We start from the raw sequence: 13,820 nt of genomic DNA on the forward strand, positions 1-13,820 counted from the left end.
ATACCTAACAGAATTTGTGACAACTCAGTAAAGGCTTTTTCAAAGTTAATTCTGTTTATCAGGCTGTTGCCAGGGAATTGTGAGATGATAACTATTTGGTCTCCCTGGAAGATATAAGACATTTAATGAGAAAATAAGAGTAACATTTTTAATTAGTATATATTTGTTTTATTATTTGTGTCTGTTAGAGATATTGGTTTTTGTTCATAAATAACTTTGTGTTGTGGAGTGGAATTCAGTAAATCTGGAGCCCATGTTTCAGTCTTAGTTGCAGAAGAAACCAGGTAGATTTCATCAAAAAGTGGGGTTCTACACGGATCTTTAGCTAAGTATAATACTAACACTATTTGATTTGCCCTGCTATTATATCTCTGATGAATAACCCCTTCAGACATATTTGTTTTTCAACTGAAATCTAGCAAATATAGCAGTTCAGAGATAGTTTAAAATGTTCAGAAATTAGGTTGTCACCACAAAATTCATTCTACTTTTTATAAAAATGAAAGTTTTAAAGATGTCATAAGAAGTTAAAGTTCTTTTCCCTCTCCATTTCTTTTTTTCTATTTCATTTTTTAAACCTTTTTTTTCCCCTTGAACTGAAATGTGGAATAAACCTATTTGTAAATTTTACTTATTTTAGGATGGCAGTATAACACATCAGATTTCTAGGCCTAATCCTCCAAATTTTGGTCCAGGCTTTGTCAGTAAGTATAAATCTAATTAGTTACCTGTTCTCTGGGGATTGCTTGTTTGCACTGTATTTGTGTTCTTTTAAAATCTTGGAGTTAGTTTAGGTATGTTATTTTAAGCCGAAGTGCCCTGTCTTCTATTAAACATCACTGCCCTATTCGGCATCTTTTCCTCAAGGCATGTTTCATTCCTTTTTTTCTGTGCATGAATAATTATGGTTAGAGATAAATATTTTAATACAGAAAGATCGTCTTCCCCGTTCTCTTCAGTGTTGCTGCTATTTTTTGTATATAGATTGGGCACTTTACAATCTGTAGAATTAAACCACTTCTTTTCTGATGACTGTCTGCCTAAGTGACAAGGACACTAAATGGGAACAACAAAGGGAGATAAGCTGGGTTAGCAGCATGGTGTGAAGTCAGGGCTGCAGGAGGCCATTGACCCTTTCTAGTTACTTTCAGGGGTCCCAAGGTGGTTCAGGATAGCGTTTAAAGTTCTCCCCAAACTGAACCTTTCTGAAATCTTCAGACTGTTTAGCTAACTTTTTTTTCACCATTATTTTTCATTTTGCTCACCTCTGCTCTCCTGGTTCCAGAAACCAGAAAGGCTTTCCTTGCGGTAGGTCTCATTCTACCAGAAGCAGAACTTCTGAAATCTTGTGAAAAAGCCTGTTCTGAAAAATGCCCTTCAAATTTGGTAGACTAGATTTCAAGTTCATACATGTACTGGAACTTCTGGGTTTAAGAACAAACCCAAAGTCTGACCTTTTGAAATTACCCCTGCACTAATTATTATAATTTGCATACATATTCGCATTAAAAACAAGTAAACAACTGTAACCAACTGGCTTTTTCTGGCTTTATTGTGCCCATTGGCTTTGGTTGGATTCTTATTGTATGACAATATTCTGTTATCATTGATGTAATTTTTCAGCTAATGTCCTTCTTGGAATTGTATTTATTTATTTCTTTGTCTTAAAGTGAGTCAAAAAGGTATATTCTGAATTTCACAACCATAAGGTGACTTTTTTTTTTTTTTGAACTTGGCATCAGTGAAGTAAAGTGCCCTTAAAGAATTAAGAAGGAATATTGCTACAAGATGAAGAGATACAACTATTTGGGGAGATATTAATGACAGTCATACAAGTAGAGAAGATTTTACTTGATTAATGGCTTATTTATAGACGTATAAATGACGAAATTCATAAAAATTACCAATGTTTTTAACTTACGGATTTCCTCTATAAAACAGACTTCATTTTGGTCCTTTCTAAAGCTTTCTAGGTTCCCTCCCTCATAGTTTAGGACATACTTTCACCATTTAGAAATAGGGGAAACCCATAAACTTAGGGAAATTAGCATGGGAAATGATACCTAATCCATGCTCTGGACCTTAATAGGTTATGTCTTACTTTGTCTCTTCAAAATCTGTAAAGTTGAATTAATCAAATACAAATATAGTTCAATATATAGTTTGGCTTATGGGTTAGAGAATTTGATAGTTTAGTAGATAAGTAGTGTTCCATTAGATAAGTCTTTTGCTTTTCAAAGATTGGGTTTATAATATTTATAAGTATGAAGTTAGCCTGTGTCCTAAGAACATGCATTCTTTGGTTTTCTTATATATTTTTCTAAAATCTTATACTTTATATAGTTATTTACTATTATGTTTTCAAAATATCTATTACAAGGTCATGATGAAAATGTTTCCTTACAAAATGGATTTGTGTAACTTATATTGGACTCTTTAGAAAATTAACACAGGTGAATTTTAATTTTTTTCCTCAGATGATTCACAACGTAAACAGTATGAAGAATGGCTTCAGGAGACCCAACAGCTTCTTCAGATGCAGCAGAAATATCTTGAAGAACAAATCGGTGCACACAGGAAATCCAAAAAGGCCCTTTCAGCTAAACAACGTACCGCCAAGAAAGCTGGGCGTGAGTTTCCAGAAGAGGATGCAGAGCAGCTCAAGCACGTCACTGAACAGCAAAGCATGGTTCAGAAGCAGCTAGAACAGGTAACAAATAGGTTTGCAAAATAGAAGCAGTTGTTAATGCATAGAATGTTTTGGTCTGTCATTGATTAATTGTAAAGGATTTCGATTGGTGTTAAATGGCACACAGAAGTGCACTGTCAAAGTGACAGCTCTGAGACCTCTTACTAACTGAAGAAATAACCCCTGTCCTTGCCCCAGAGTCGTGGTCACACAGCACGTACTTTGAGTAAGCGCCACTGATGAGATAAGTTCTCATAAACTGTTTTCATGCTGGTATGGCTAATACAGCTGGGGAAATTCAGTTACGTTCCCTGTTCTGAGAAATCACTGTGCAGAGTCTTAGCTTTCCTGAGGACAGCTCATGGGGAGATCCTAGGCTTTCTACTTGGAGTTGACCTTTGCTTTGCCATGTCCTTTGGTTCCTTAGTTTGTAATGGAATTTCAAATAGAGCACTTGAATCATTCTGGTGGGGTTTTTCTTGTTTTTTTTCCCCATAGTATGTTTTTATTAGTATTCCTTCTCAATATCATTTTGGTCTTAAAGTACATTGGTGTATCTTATGTAAAGGACTCATTCCTGAAAAATGAGATCATTTTGCTGTTACCTTCCATTATGAGCCTGATGATTTTGAAAATGCACATACTGAAATATCAGTTATACTGAAGAAGAAGTAAAATTTAAAATTTTTATTTAGTGTTCAAAATGTGTTAAGTGGCCACTCCTAGTTACTCAATGAATTAAAATCTTAGGTTCACACACAAACCTGTACACAAATATTGACTGCATCTCTAACACACTCACCAAAAACTGGGAACCCCTGGACTGTCCTTCAGTATCTTGACTGTGGTGATGGCCACACTAATCTCTACCCATGTTAAAGTTCATAGAATTGTACACCAAAAAAGGTCAATCTTGCTTTTGATTGTCAATTTAAATCTTACTCCCAATGTTAATAGTGGAAAGGGAGGAATTCAGAGCAGATTGAATCAGTAAAAATCACAGAAGTGCTTTCTGTGTAGTGAACACAGTTACATGCCCCGTCTTACCTGACGTTCTCTATAACCTTATGAACAAGGTAGTATTATCACCATGTTACACATGAGGAATCTGCTGAGTCATTGTGGAGGTAGGTGACATAACTGATCATTGGAGTAGGGATTTCAACTGTGGCGTTTTATCTCCAAGCTATAGCTACCACAATAATGTCCCAGCAATAAGCTGATTACAGTATGATTTCCATTGTTTAAAACCAGGAATGAGATGTGTCCTTTCTCTTTAAATTTACTTTCTGGGGCCGTGTTTATTTCAAGTAAAAATGCTTTTAAGGGTTTCTTTATAACTTATTTTTAGCCTTTTTATTGCCTTCTGGTATTTTTATATAAATTTTTTATGACGAGGACCTAGCTTTTTTGCATATCCATGGATCAAATCCTATTTAGAAGGTAATACTATACTTGGAAAATAGGACACATCATCTGCTACAACATAGTTGCCAGCAGTCCAGTGTAATCTTATTAAGACAAGCAATTCATGACAACGTTTTTAAGAGAATTTTAAAATGTCACGGCAAAGGCGTGGATCACCACATTCTGTATTCCAGTTAGTGTTCTGGTGCCTTATGTATGTTCATACTCATTCGCCAGTCCGATGGTAATTCCTCAGTTCTAGGTAGTAAGCCAGTCAGGAAAAAGAAGAAAAGAAGTAGGAGTTGCCACAGCTACAGGAAAAGAGACCAGAACCATTATGTGCAGAGAATATGCTAGTCTGCCTGGGAAACTGTTGAAAATAAGTTGAAAACCTATCAGAACTGGCTCAGTGTACTAGTACAGTACACAAAAATTGAGTGCTTTTGGAGGGTATGTACATCATCTTGCACCCCTTTCTCCCAGCTCCCTAAGTGAGCTGGTGTGTCCTTAGGACACAGGTTGTGTCTTCATTGAGGTTGGTCTGTAGTGTCTGCGCATGGGGGTACAAAGACTTTCGGGGATTAATTAACTGACATAAGTCAGTCATTATATTAGGAGCCTCTTAGGAACTGTTCAAAACATTACCTCAGAGCTTTTACATATTTCAGAAATTATAATTTGAATACGTTACCCATTAAATTCAAGGAGTTTTATTACCAATCTAGTCTTTTTAACCTGGAGGGGAGGGTGTGGTATATGTACAGGTAATTCATCTTGTCTTAACATGTTGTACACTTTTGTATACTTAAGAAATGAAATCTTAACACGTTTAAATGGTTAAAGTTTGAGTTAAATCTCACGGTTAGTCTAACCTTATATATTAATGTAACTTCTAAAGAAGTTAACAATTAGCTGATTCCTGTGTAGCCTTTGTTTATGGTTTTATTTTTATATGTAGCTTAGTTTATGACTCAGAGAAAGATTTTCTTAAATATTTATTTCAGAAAAATGTTTTTCAAATTTGTTTTTGGTATTTCATATTTAGAAACATGCTATTATTGAAAAGCTTGGCAGTTTTAGTTGATCAGTCCTTCCTTTCTTTTTTTTTCCCCTTGGTGATTTCTGCCATTGCCTAAGCAAGATATTTTTGCCTCTGCCTGATCTAACTGCGTTCTCTACAACCTCCACCATAATCGTCAGCCAGTGTTTTTATTTGATACCCGTAGCACATATAAACGAGTAAGATTTAATTTTGCTCTTCCAGATTCGTAAACAACAGAAAGAGCATGCCGAGTTGATTGAAGATTACCGGATCAAGCAGCAGCAGCAGCAGCAGCAGTGCACCATGGCCCCGCCCACCGTGATGCCAGGTGTCCAGCCCCCACTGCCCCTGGTGCCAGGTGCCGCCCCGCCCCCCATGAGCCAGCCCAGCTTCCCCCTGGCGCCACTGCAGCTACAGCACCAGCAGCACACCGCGGTCATTCCCGGCCACACGAGCCCTGCGGGAACGCCCAGTTTGCCCAGTTTCCCTGGGTGGCAGCCTCCCGGTGCTCCTTCCCGCCCCACCCTCAACCCTCCTAGGATTCAGCCTCCAGTGGCCCAGTTACCAATAAAAACTTGCCCCCCAGCCCCAGGGGCAGTGTCAAATGCAAATCCACAGAGTGGACCGCCACCACGGGTGGAATTCGATGACAATAACCCCTTTAGTGAAAGTTTTCAAGAACGGGAACGTAAGGAACGTTTACGAGAACAGCAGGAGAGACAACGAATCCAGCTCATGCAAGAAGTAGATAGACAGAGAGCTTTGCAGCAGAGGATGGAAATGGGGCAGCACGGCGTGATGGGCTCAGAGCTAAGCAGCAGGACACCTGTGTCCCAGATTCCATTCTACGCTTCTGACCTGCCTTGTGATTTTACGCAACCCCCAAGACCCCTTCAGCAGCCTCCGCAGCCGCAGCAGCAGGCGGGGCCGGTTTTACAGCAGCAGAACCTACAGCAAGGGTCTATTAATTCACCGCCCACCCTGAATTTCATGCAAACCAGTGAGCGAAGGCACATGGGACCTCCCTCGTTCGTTCCTGACTCACCGTCAATTCCTGGTGGAAGCCCAAATTTCCATTCTGTGAAGCCGGTACATGGAGGTGTTCCTGGGGCCGGCTTCCAGCAGTCCCCGGTGAGGCCTCCTTTGACACCCGCGTTACCTGTGGCACCTCCAGTGGCTAATAGCAGTCTCCCCTGTGGCCAAGACCCGGCTGTAAGCCGTGGACAGAGTTACCCAGGATCAGCCCCATCTCTCATTCAGCTGTATTCTGACATAATCCCGGAAGAGAAAGGGAAAAAGAAGAGAACAAGAAAGAAGAAGAAAGACGACGATGCGGAATCTACCAAGGCACCTTCTACTCCCCATTCGGATGTAACTGCTCCACCAACCCCGGGTGTCTCGGAAGCTGCCTCTGCTCCCGCAGTGAACACACCCGGCGAGCTCCCTCAGCAAGGAGAACCCGAGGCGAAGGAACCGGGCGGCCTATCACCTCCTGACCCGGCAGCGGGCCCGCTGCGCACAGAGCCAGAGAACGAACTGCCCAGCGGTGACTTCGCACGAGGGACCCCAGGTCAACAGACCTGTGCGAGTTCAGAGGTGGATAAGCGCCCCATCGACGCGCCTGCCCCCACTGGGGAGATGAAACTGGAGTCAGCTGAGCCGGAGCAGCGCCCGGGCCCAGATGGGCCTGAACTGGAGGAGCGCCCTGGGGATCGGGCCAAAGAAAGGGCTGTGGCCAGCGCTGCCTGCCCGGGGCAGAGTCCTCCCCGACCTGCCGGCGCTCCTGCTGCCAAGGGAGATTCAGGCAATGAGCTTCTGAAGCACCTGCTGAAAAATAAAAAGGCATCTTCCCTTTTAAATCAAAAACCGGAAGGGAGTTTTTGTTCAGAAGACGACGGTACGAAGGATAACAAACTGGTTGAGAGGCAGAACCCAGCCGACATGGTAAGTGTGGCTCAGGAGAACAACTTGCTTTTTTCCCCCTTTTATTTTAAATTATGGTTACAACAGATTAGTGCCAACTGCTGTATTGATTTCAACGCTATCTTTTATAACCTTTTTACTCTGGAGTAAAAAACCGCAGACCTCATGTTTTGGTTTATACCTATAAACTATATCAGGTAATAATTTGTTTACTGTATCTTTCAAAAATCAGAGAGCTGTAGGGTCATGCGTTTCATACGTAACATATTCCTGTCAGCTGATTATCACCACATTGAGTTGATCTAACTAAAAGAAGTAAACATCTACATGTCCTAACTGCAAATAGAGTGCAGTTTCCATTAACCTCTTTGAAATATAGAAAATAGCTCACGCACCCTGTTAATACCCTTGGGGACTCTCAGGAATAACCCATATTGGGAATCTATTCTGTTGCAAAGTATTAATACTTTATAGAAACACAGTTTTACAGGTAGATGCTATTTTATCTTTGTGGTTTTCCATGTGTCGATATTTTGCCCTTTTTAAGTTTTTAAGTGTTAGACTTCTTTTTTTTTTTTGGCTGCGTTGGGTCTTCGCCGCTGCACGCGGGCTTTCTCTAGTTGCAGCGAGCAGGGGCCACTCTTCGTTGCAGTGCGCGGGCCTCTCCTGTTGCGGAGCACGGGCTCTAGGCGCACAGGCTTCAGTAGTTGTGGCATGCGGGCTCAGTAGCTGTGGCGCGCGGGCTTAGTTGCTCTGCAGCACGTGGGATCTTCTAGGACCAGGGATCGAACCCGTGTCCCCTGCATTGGCAGGCGGATTCTCAACCACTGTGCCACCAGGGAAGTCCCCTTTTTAAGTTATAGAACATTGGATTTGCTTTTGTTTTTTCATTTGATGAAGAACTTTGTTGTAAATACACCTTTACAAGATTCGATCCCCTGCATTTCAGTGAACTTCCTTGACATATTTCCCAAACTGAAGTTTTCTAGGTTGTAGGAATTGGTTAACTTGTTTTATCTTTCAAATGCTACACTACCTTGGCTATTGTGTTCATAAAGCTTTCCCTATAGTGCTTCTCAAATTAGATTTTAAATTTTTCATTTTTTTAATTGAATGAGGTGGAGTGCTATATTTAGTTGTCCAAATTTGCAGTTTTAAGATTGTTAGTGAAGCCATTTGTTTAGCAAGTATTGGTTTACTCTTTGTTTTCTCTTATTTGTCTGATTCGGTAGAGGTTGAGTGGTAACCCCATAGAGTCATGTAATTTTTGTAAATTTTGGTGGTGGTAACTTTTTCAGTCATATTTGTCATCAGCAAATAAGCCTGATCTCTAGCTACTTTGTCCATTGCATCCTCTGCCCCTAGGAATACCAGGCTACTTGCAGTCCCTGAGTGTCCTTCTGATTTTACCCTTCCATATATGGCCATATGCTGCTGTTTCTACCCTTTTTTGTTTTTTTTTATATCTGGCCAATATCTGTATCTTTTAAGACTCAGTTCTGGAATCGTCTTCCCCAGATACCTTACTCAGCTCAGCCAGTCTCAAATAAGTGGATGCCCGTGTGCTTACATAGCAGTTTCTCTAGTACCACTGAGCATAGACGGCTCCTTGAAGGGTGTAGACGGCGTCCTGAGCACCTTTCTGTCTCTATGCCTTTTCTATCTCAATACCACATAGTTGGTACTCGGTGGAGTGAAGTTAGGTCCTAATACTAGTGATTATATATAAAAAAATATTTATATTGGGTGTTATGATAGAAAAAGGGATGAGATCAATTAGTATATGTATAAATGTTTGGACTATGTCACATGTTCTCATATCCATCTGGGAGGGCAGCAAGGGGCGGAGGCCCTGGATTACTAGGGGTGATGCCTTCTTAACCACATTCTAGGGGTTACGCTGTGCTCAGCGCTTGCCCTGAGGTACGGCAGGCACAATTATTATTCCCGTTTTACAAATGATGAAATTCATTTACTTTCTAGTCACACTTAAGGCAGAATTGTTGTGGCAGTGGCTGGACAGGCCCAGTTTGTCCTCCGTGCTGAGGACATGTGTTTTCTCACACATAAGCTGGCATTAGTTGTAGTGTAGGGGTAAAGCCTTGGGAGGCTTTGAGAGCTCGCATCACTCAGCTTGCGTCAAATCCACGTTCCGTCTCTTTCCAGCGTGCAGCCTGGGCAGGGCAGGCTTTCTGAGCCTCAGTTTCCTCATCTGTAAAACAGGATTAATAGTGCTCCCTGTTACTGGGTTACCACAGGGATTAAAGGAATTAGGGTACACCTTGTGCTTGTGATATTAATAAAAGGTGGTGCATACCCATGACTACCAGTGACATATCTAGGAATCTGGCAAGAGGAACGTAGAATTCTAATATGTGCAAAGGTGTGACCACATGAATAGCTAATGAATGACTTTATCTTTACTAATAGATAAAAATGAGAGAAAACAACCTAAATCCACTAGTGTAGTTATTGATTGGATTATTGTTTCTGTATATATCTGAATATACAGATTTTTTGCAGCCATTAAAATTTGTTACGTATGAAAGTTTAATGTCACGGGGAACAAACCACGTCAAGTTTAAAAGGCAACCACCAGAATAAAAGAATACTGAGTGTGATTCATTGTGTGTTTAGCAAAATACATGTAGGCATAGATAAAAGATCGAAAACAAATACGTTAAAATGTGAACTGTTCCTGTCTCGGGCAAACTTTTGGATGATTTTTAATCTTTTGTGTTCTTCTGTAATTGAAAGTATTCTTTGAACTGTAGTAACAGCTGCTTTTTAGGGAAGTTGTGAGGATTGGAGAAGTCTGTTCAGCACTTACAGTGCCTGACCCTGCTGCACACCTAATAAGCGGTTGCATTGTTCTTCTCTTATAAGCTGGTAAGAAGTGCTTGGGCCTTGCTCTGTGCTACTCACACTGCAGTCCTTGAGGACTGGCGGCATCGGCCTTACCTGGGAGCTTTTCAGGAAGCAGGATATTGTGCCCCCAGCACAGGTGTACCAGTCAGAAGGTGCTTTTTAACAAGATCGCAGGTGATTCGCATTCATATGGACATGAGAGGCACAGCTCTAGGCCAGGGTTCTCTGAACTTTAATGTGTCAGAATCACCTGGAGGGCTTGTTAAAGGTTTGGATTCAGTAGGTCTGGGGTGGGACCAGAGAATGTGCATTTCTAACCATCCTAGGTGGTGCTCATTCTGCCGCTCTGGGGACCACCCTTTGAGAACCATCGATCTAGCCCTGGGATGGGCACTGTGTTCCTGCTTCCATATCCCCTCTTTGTTGTATGAGCCAGGAATGGTTTCTACACTTTTTAATGGTTGAAGAAAATCTGAAACAGAGTAGTGTTTCACAACATGTGAAAATTATATGAAATTCAAGGTTCAGTGTCCATGAATTTAAAACATCTTATTAGACCATAGCCTAGCTCATTAGTTTATTATGAATTGTCTGTGGTTGATTTTGCTGTACCAGGGCAGAGAATTGGGTAGCTGTATTTACTCTTTGGCCTTTTACAGAACAGTTTTGCCATCCATGCTCTAAGTCATTTAGATATATATAAATGGAAACTATGATCTGCAAACCCTCAAAGAGTCAATGCAGAGCACATTAAAATAAGTTTAGCCACTATGGTTGCCTATAGCAAAGTATAGCTGTCAAGTTTAGAAATAATGGCCCCTAAAAATAGTCCCATATTTTTAAGTATTGATAGTACTACCCTTAAAAACCTCTTTAAGGACTGGTTTGTTCTTAGCCATAGAGACAAAAGCAAAGAATAGGCTTATTTGCTATCATATAGGTCTTCTTTCATTGACTTTAAGTATGTAGCAGTTATTATTCAGTCAGATGTATGACCATGAACTAATTTGAATGAACAATGTTGTTTGTTTTTAGTGATCTCTGAGGCTAGCTGTTCCTCTCAACTGAGATGCATAGGCTGTGAAACTTTTCTGGAGCTTAGCAGTGGTGCCCGCATACCTTGTATTTCACCCATTCCTAAGGGGAGCCCAAATAAGGCCCCAAGACCACCATGCAGAGACCACCACAGCCATCTAGCTAAGAGCACCCCTTCCTCCACAGTTGCCAGTGGGCAGGAATAAGGAGCTCCGGGCTGTCACCGGCACAAGTATGGGCAGGCCTGAGGAGTAATGCTTCCTCTGAAAGGGAGAAGAGCCACACTTAAGAGTTCTGCTCTCTCCTCAAGCTTTGCAGCTTACTGATTTCCATACTTGAGATGCTGTTTTCAGAAAACAGGCCATCTGGTGCCACCCATTTTCCCTCCGTCACTTCGGGCGCCCATGCTAGGAACATTGTGTCTTAGGATGGGACTGGACGAGCAGGAGCTGGAATTCAAGCGTGTGGATAGTTCACTTATTTCTTAACCTTTCCAATTACATTAGCAAACTTTGGGGGCTCAAGTGCAAGGTGGTTTTGGATGTGGCAACAGCCAGTTGCCAAAAACAGATGGAGGAAGTGAAACCAAGAAACAGCGAAGCAAAAGGACTCAGAGGACCGGAGAGAAGGCAGCACCTCGGTCGAAGAAAAGGAAAAAGGAAGAAGAGGGGAAACAAGCGATGTTCTCTACCACCGACACCTTTACCCACCTGAAGCAGGTGAGTCTTTCGGAGCAGCCCCTTTAAAAATTCAAGGAAGTGAGACATCAGAAGCTTTTTCAACCCTGTTAAAGTGAAATTTTCCCAAAAGTAGAGAGTTAAGGGGTAAAAGACATCTCAACAAGCAACCTAATAGGTTTCCTGTGTGCGAGCAAACTTGCACCTTATCCTACTGGCACCCCAAAATTTTAGTAAAATAGATGGATTGGTTGGCGCTGGTCAAGATTTACTTATATTCAAAGGGAGCAGCCTCAGCACCAAGAAAAATTCCGTCCACGTTACTTGTGACTCCGGATGCAAAGAAACACAGGCGTTGGTCTCTCCCCCTAGTAGAGTGCATTCTTACACCTTTGTGGCTGTTACAGAAGGTGGGAGACAGCTGCTGAAGAGTGCCGTTGGGGGCACCTAGCCTCAGTTCAGCCCTGATTCTTGCTGAGCGAAGATAAGGAAGGTGTTTTTCTTGTTAGAAGCCTGGCAGCATCCCTTTAAGACAGTTGAGAATAAGGCTCATTTTTAAGTATATCTCAAAGATTCCATAGTCTCTCTCACTTATTCCAGCATTTTGATACTTGAATTTTTTAAGTCTTATTTTTCTCAAGCCTTATTTGACTAAGTTGCCTTGGGTCTTAGAAAAATTGAGAGACACTTGTTTTGTTTATCGTGTACATTACTCTTAAATGTGTTTTTCAATAGCAGCTCTCTCTGCTCCCTCTAATGGAACCAGTCATTGGAGTGAACTTTGCCCACTTTCTTCCTTACGGCAGTGGCCAGTTTAATAGTGGGAATCGACTTCTAGGAACTTTTGGCAGTGCTACCCTTGAAGGGGTTTCGGATTACTATTCTCAGTTGATCTACAAGGTATGTTTCTTTGCCAAGGTGTTACCTTGCTTCCTCTTTGGATGCCATATCAGAATTGGTAGAGCTTGTCTTGTTTTTCCATCTAGTTTACATCTATCTAATCTTCCAAGTTCCATTTACACTCTAGTTCAACTAAAAGGTTAAAATTTTACCAGGTAAAGTGTTTCCAATATGAACATTTGAAATGTTTGTATAGGTCAGAATACAAATTGTGAAAAACATCCATTGTATATTTCTGCGGTAGGTAAATACGTATTTTCCTATAATCTTTATTAACTCTTAAGATGACTCCAAATTCAGAGTAAATAGAGTAAAAAATGTAGTTAGGAATTTACCCTGAAAAATACAATGAAAAAACCTAAAAACTTATTTTGTCTAATAATTTAGGTACTAATTGCACCTGTGCATTAGTTCTTAGGCTACAAAAATAATATCAGACTGAACCAAGTTTATCTTTTGGTAATATTTTTTTAACAAAGTTTTATGATAGGCTCATTAGATACTCTTTACTTCACATCTGACTTGTGTTAAGTGATCTTTTTTGCAAAAATATTTGAGAGTATCATCATTTTTTCTGAGGGCTTCTCTTCTTTAGTATTAAAATCATTCTCTTGTGACATTCCATTTATTATCGTTGTTGGCTTTTCTCTTCAGTTAGAACCTCTCCCAAGTCTTGTAAATGCCTTCTCTTCTGATGCAAGCTGTTCTCCACGCAACTTCATCATCTTCAGAAATCCTAGATCTTTGCAAGATTTGTAATTTTACCTTGCACTTGATTTGCATGGAATTATTGGTAGATTCCAACAGTCCCTGAGAGACTAGTCAATGAATCAATGACAAATTGGTGACAGATGTTAAGCAGGGAGAAATGTTTGGGGGGAACTACATTTGTTAAGGTTCAGTCCATTTAGTCGTTATTGCTACTCCTTTTGCTTCTTTTTGAGATTTTAGACAATCCAGATTCTAATGTCTAAGATACAAGCTGCAGTTATGGATTAGGGTCTTAAATTCTCAAGTTTTTGATAGAACTGGGGCATATCTTAATTTAATAAAGGAGTTTTTTGAGAACTCTCTACAATTTATTGGTCGAATTTTAAAGCTGTCCTTCACTGGCTTTAACAGTGAAACTTGAAAAGAGTTGTACAGAATCAAATCAGGCACAGTGTAAATTTGCTTCTTAATTTCAAAGCTGAGTACTCAAGCTGGGGAAAGTGAGCCAGTGGGTGGTATGTGCAGAGGATGATGGGTATTTGTTCCACTGAAATGCCTCCTGGCCTGT

The 13,820-nt window shown here is 40.8% G+C and overlaps 1 protein-coding gene across 10 annotated transcripts in view; it reads left to right on the forward strand.

Annotated features, from left to right (window-relative positions):
- Positions 1–13,820, forward strand: part of KMT2C (lysine methyltransferase 2C) — a 293,409-nt gene that overhangs the window by 261,230 nt on the left and 18,359 nt on the right. For 7 of the 10 annotated variants that reach the window (XM_027101436.1, XM_027101438.1, XM_027101439.1 and 4 more), the window contains 5 exons: positions 641–704; positions 2,478–2,710; positions 5,361–7,082; positions 11,471–11,683; positions 12,377–12,541. In XM_027101436.1, the coding sequence (XP_026957237.1) occupies positions 641–704; positions 2,478–2,710; positions 5,361–7,082; positions 11,471–11,683; positions 12,377–12,541 (2,397 nt within the window). The remainder of the gene's footprint in view (positions 1–640; positions 705–2,477; positions 2,711–5,360; positions 7,083–11,470; positions 11,684–12,376; positions 12,542–13,820) is intronic. The other 3 variants (XM_027101443.1, XM_027101444.1, XM_027101441.1) reach the window with 1 other exon arrangement.

Source organism: Aethalodelphis obliquidens, unplaced genomic scaffold, assembly GCF_003676395.1.
Source record: "Aethalodelphis obliquidens isolate GAN/ISIS:26980383/991018 unplaced genomic scaffold, ASM367639v1 scaffold5, whole genome shotgun sequence".
In the NCBI taxonomy this organism is placed as follows: Eukaryota; Metazoa; Chordata; class Mammalia; order Artiodactyla; family Delphinidae; genus Aethalodelphis; species Aethalodelphis obliquidens.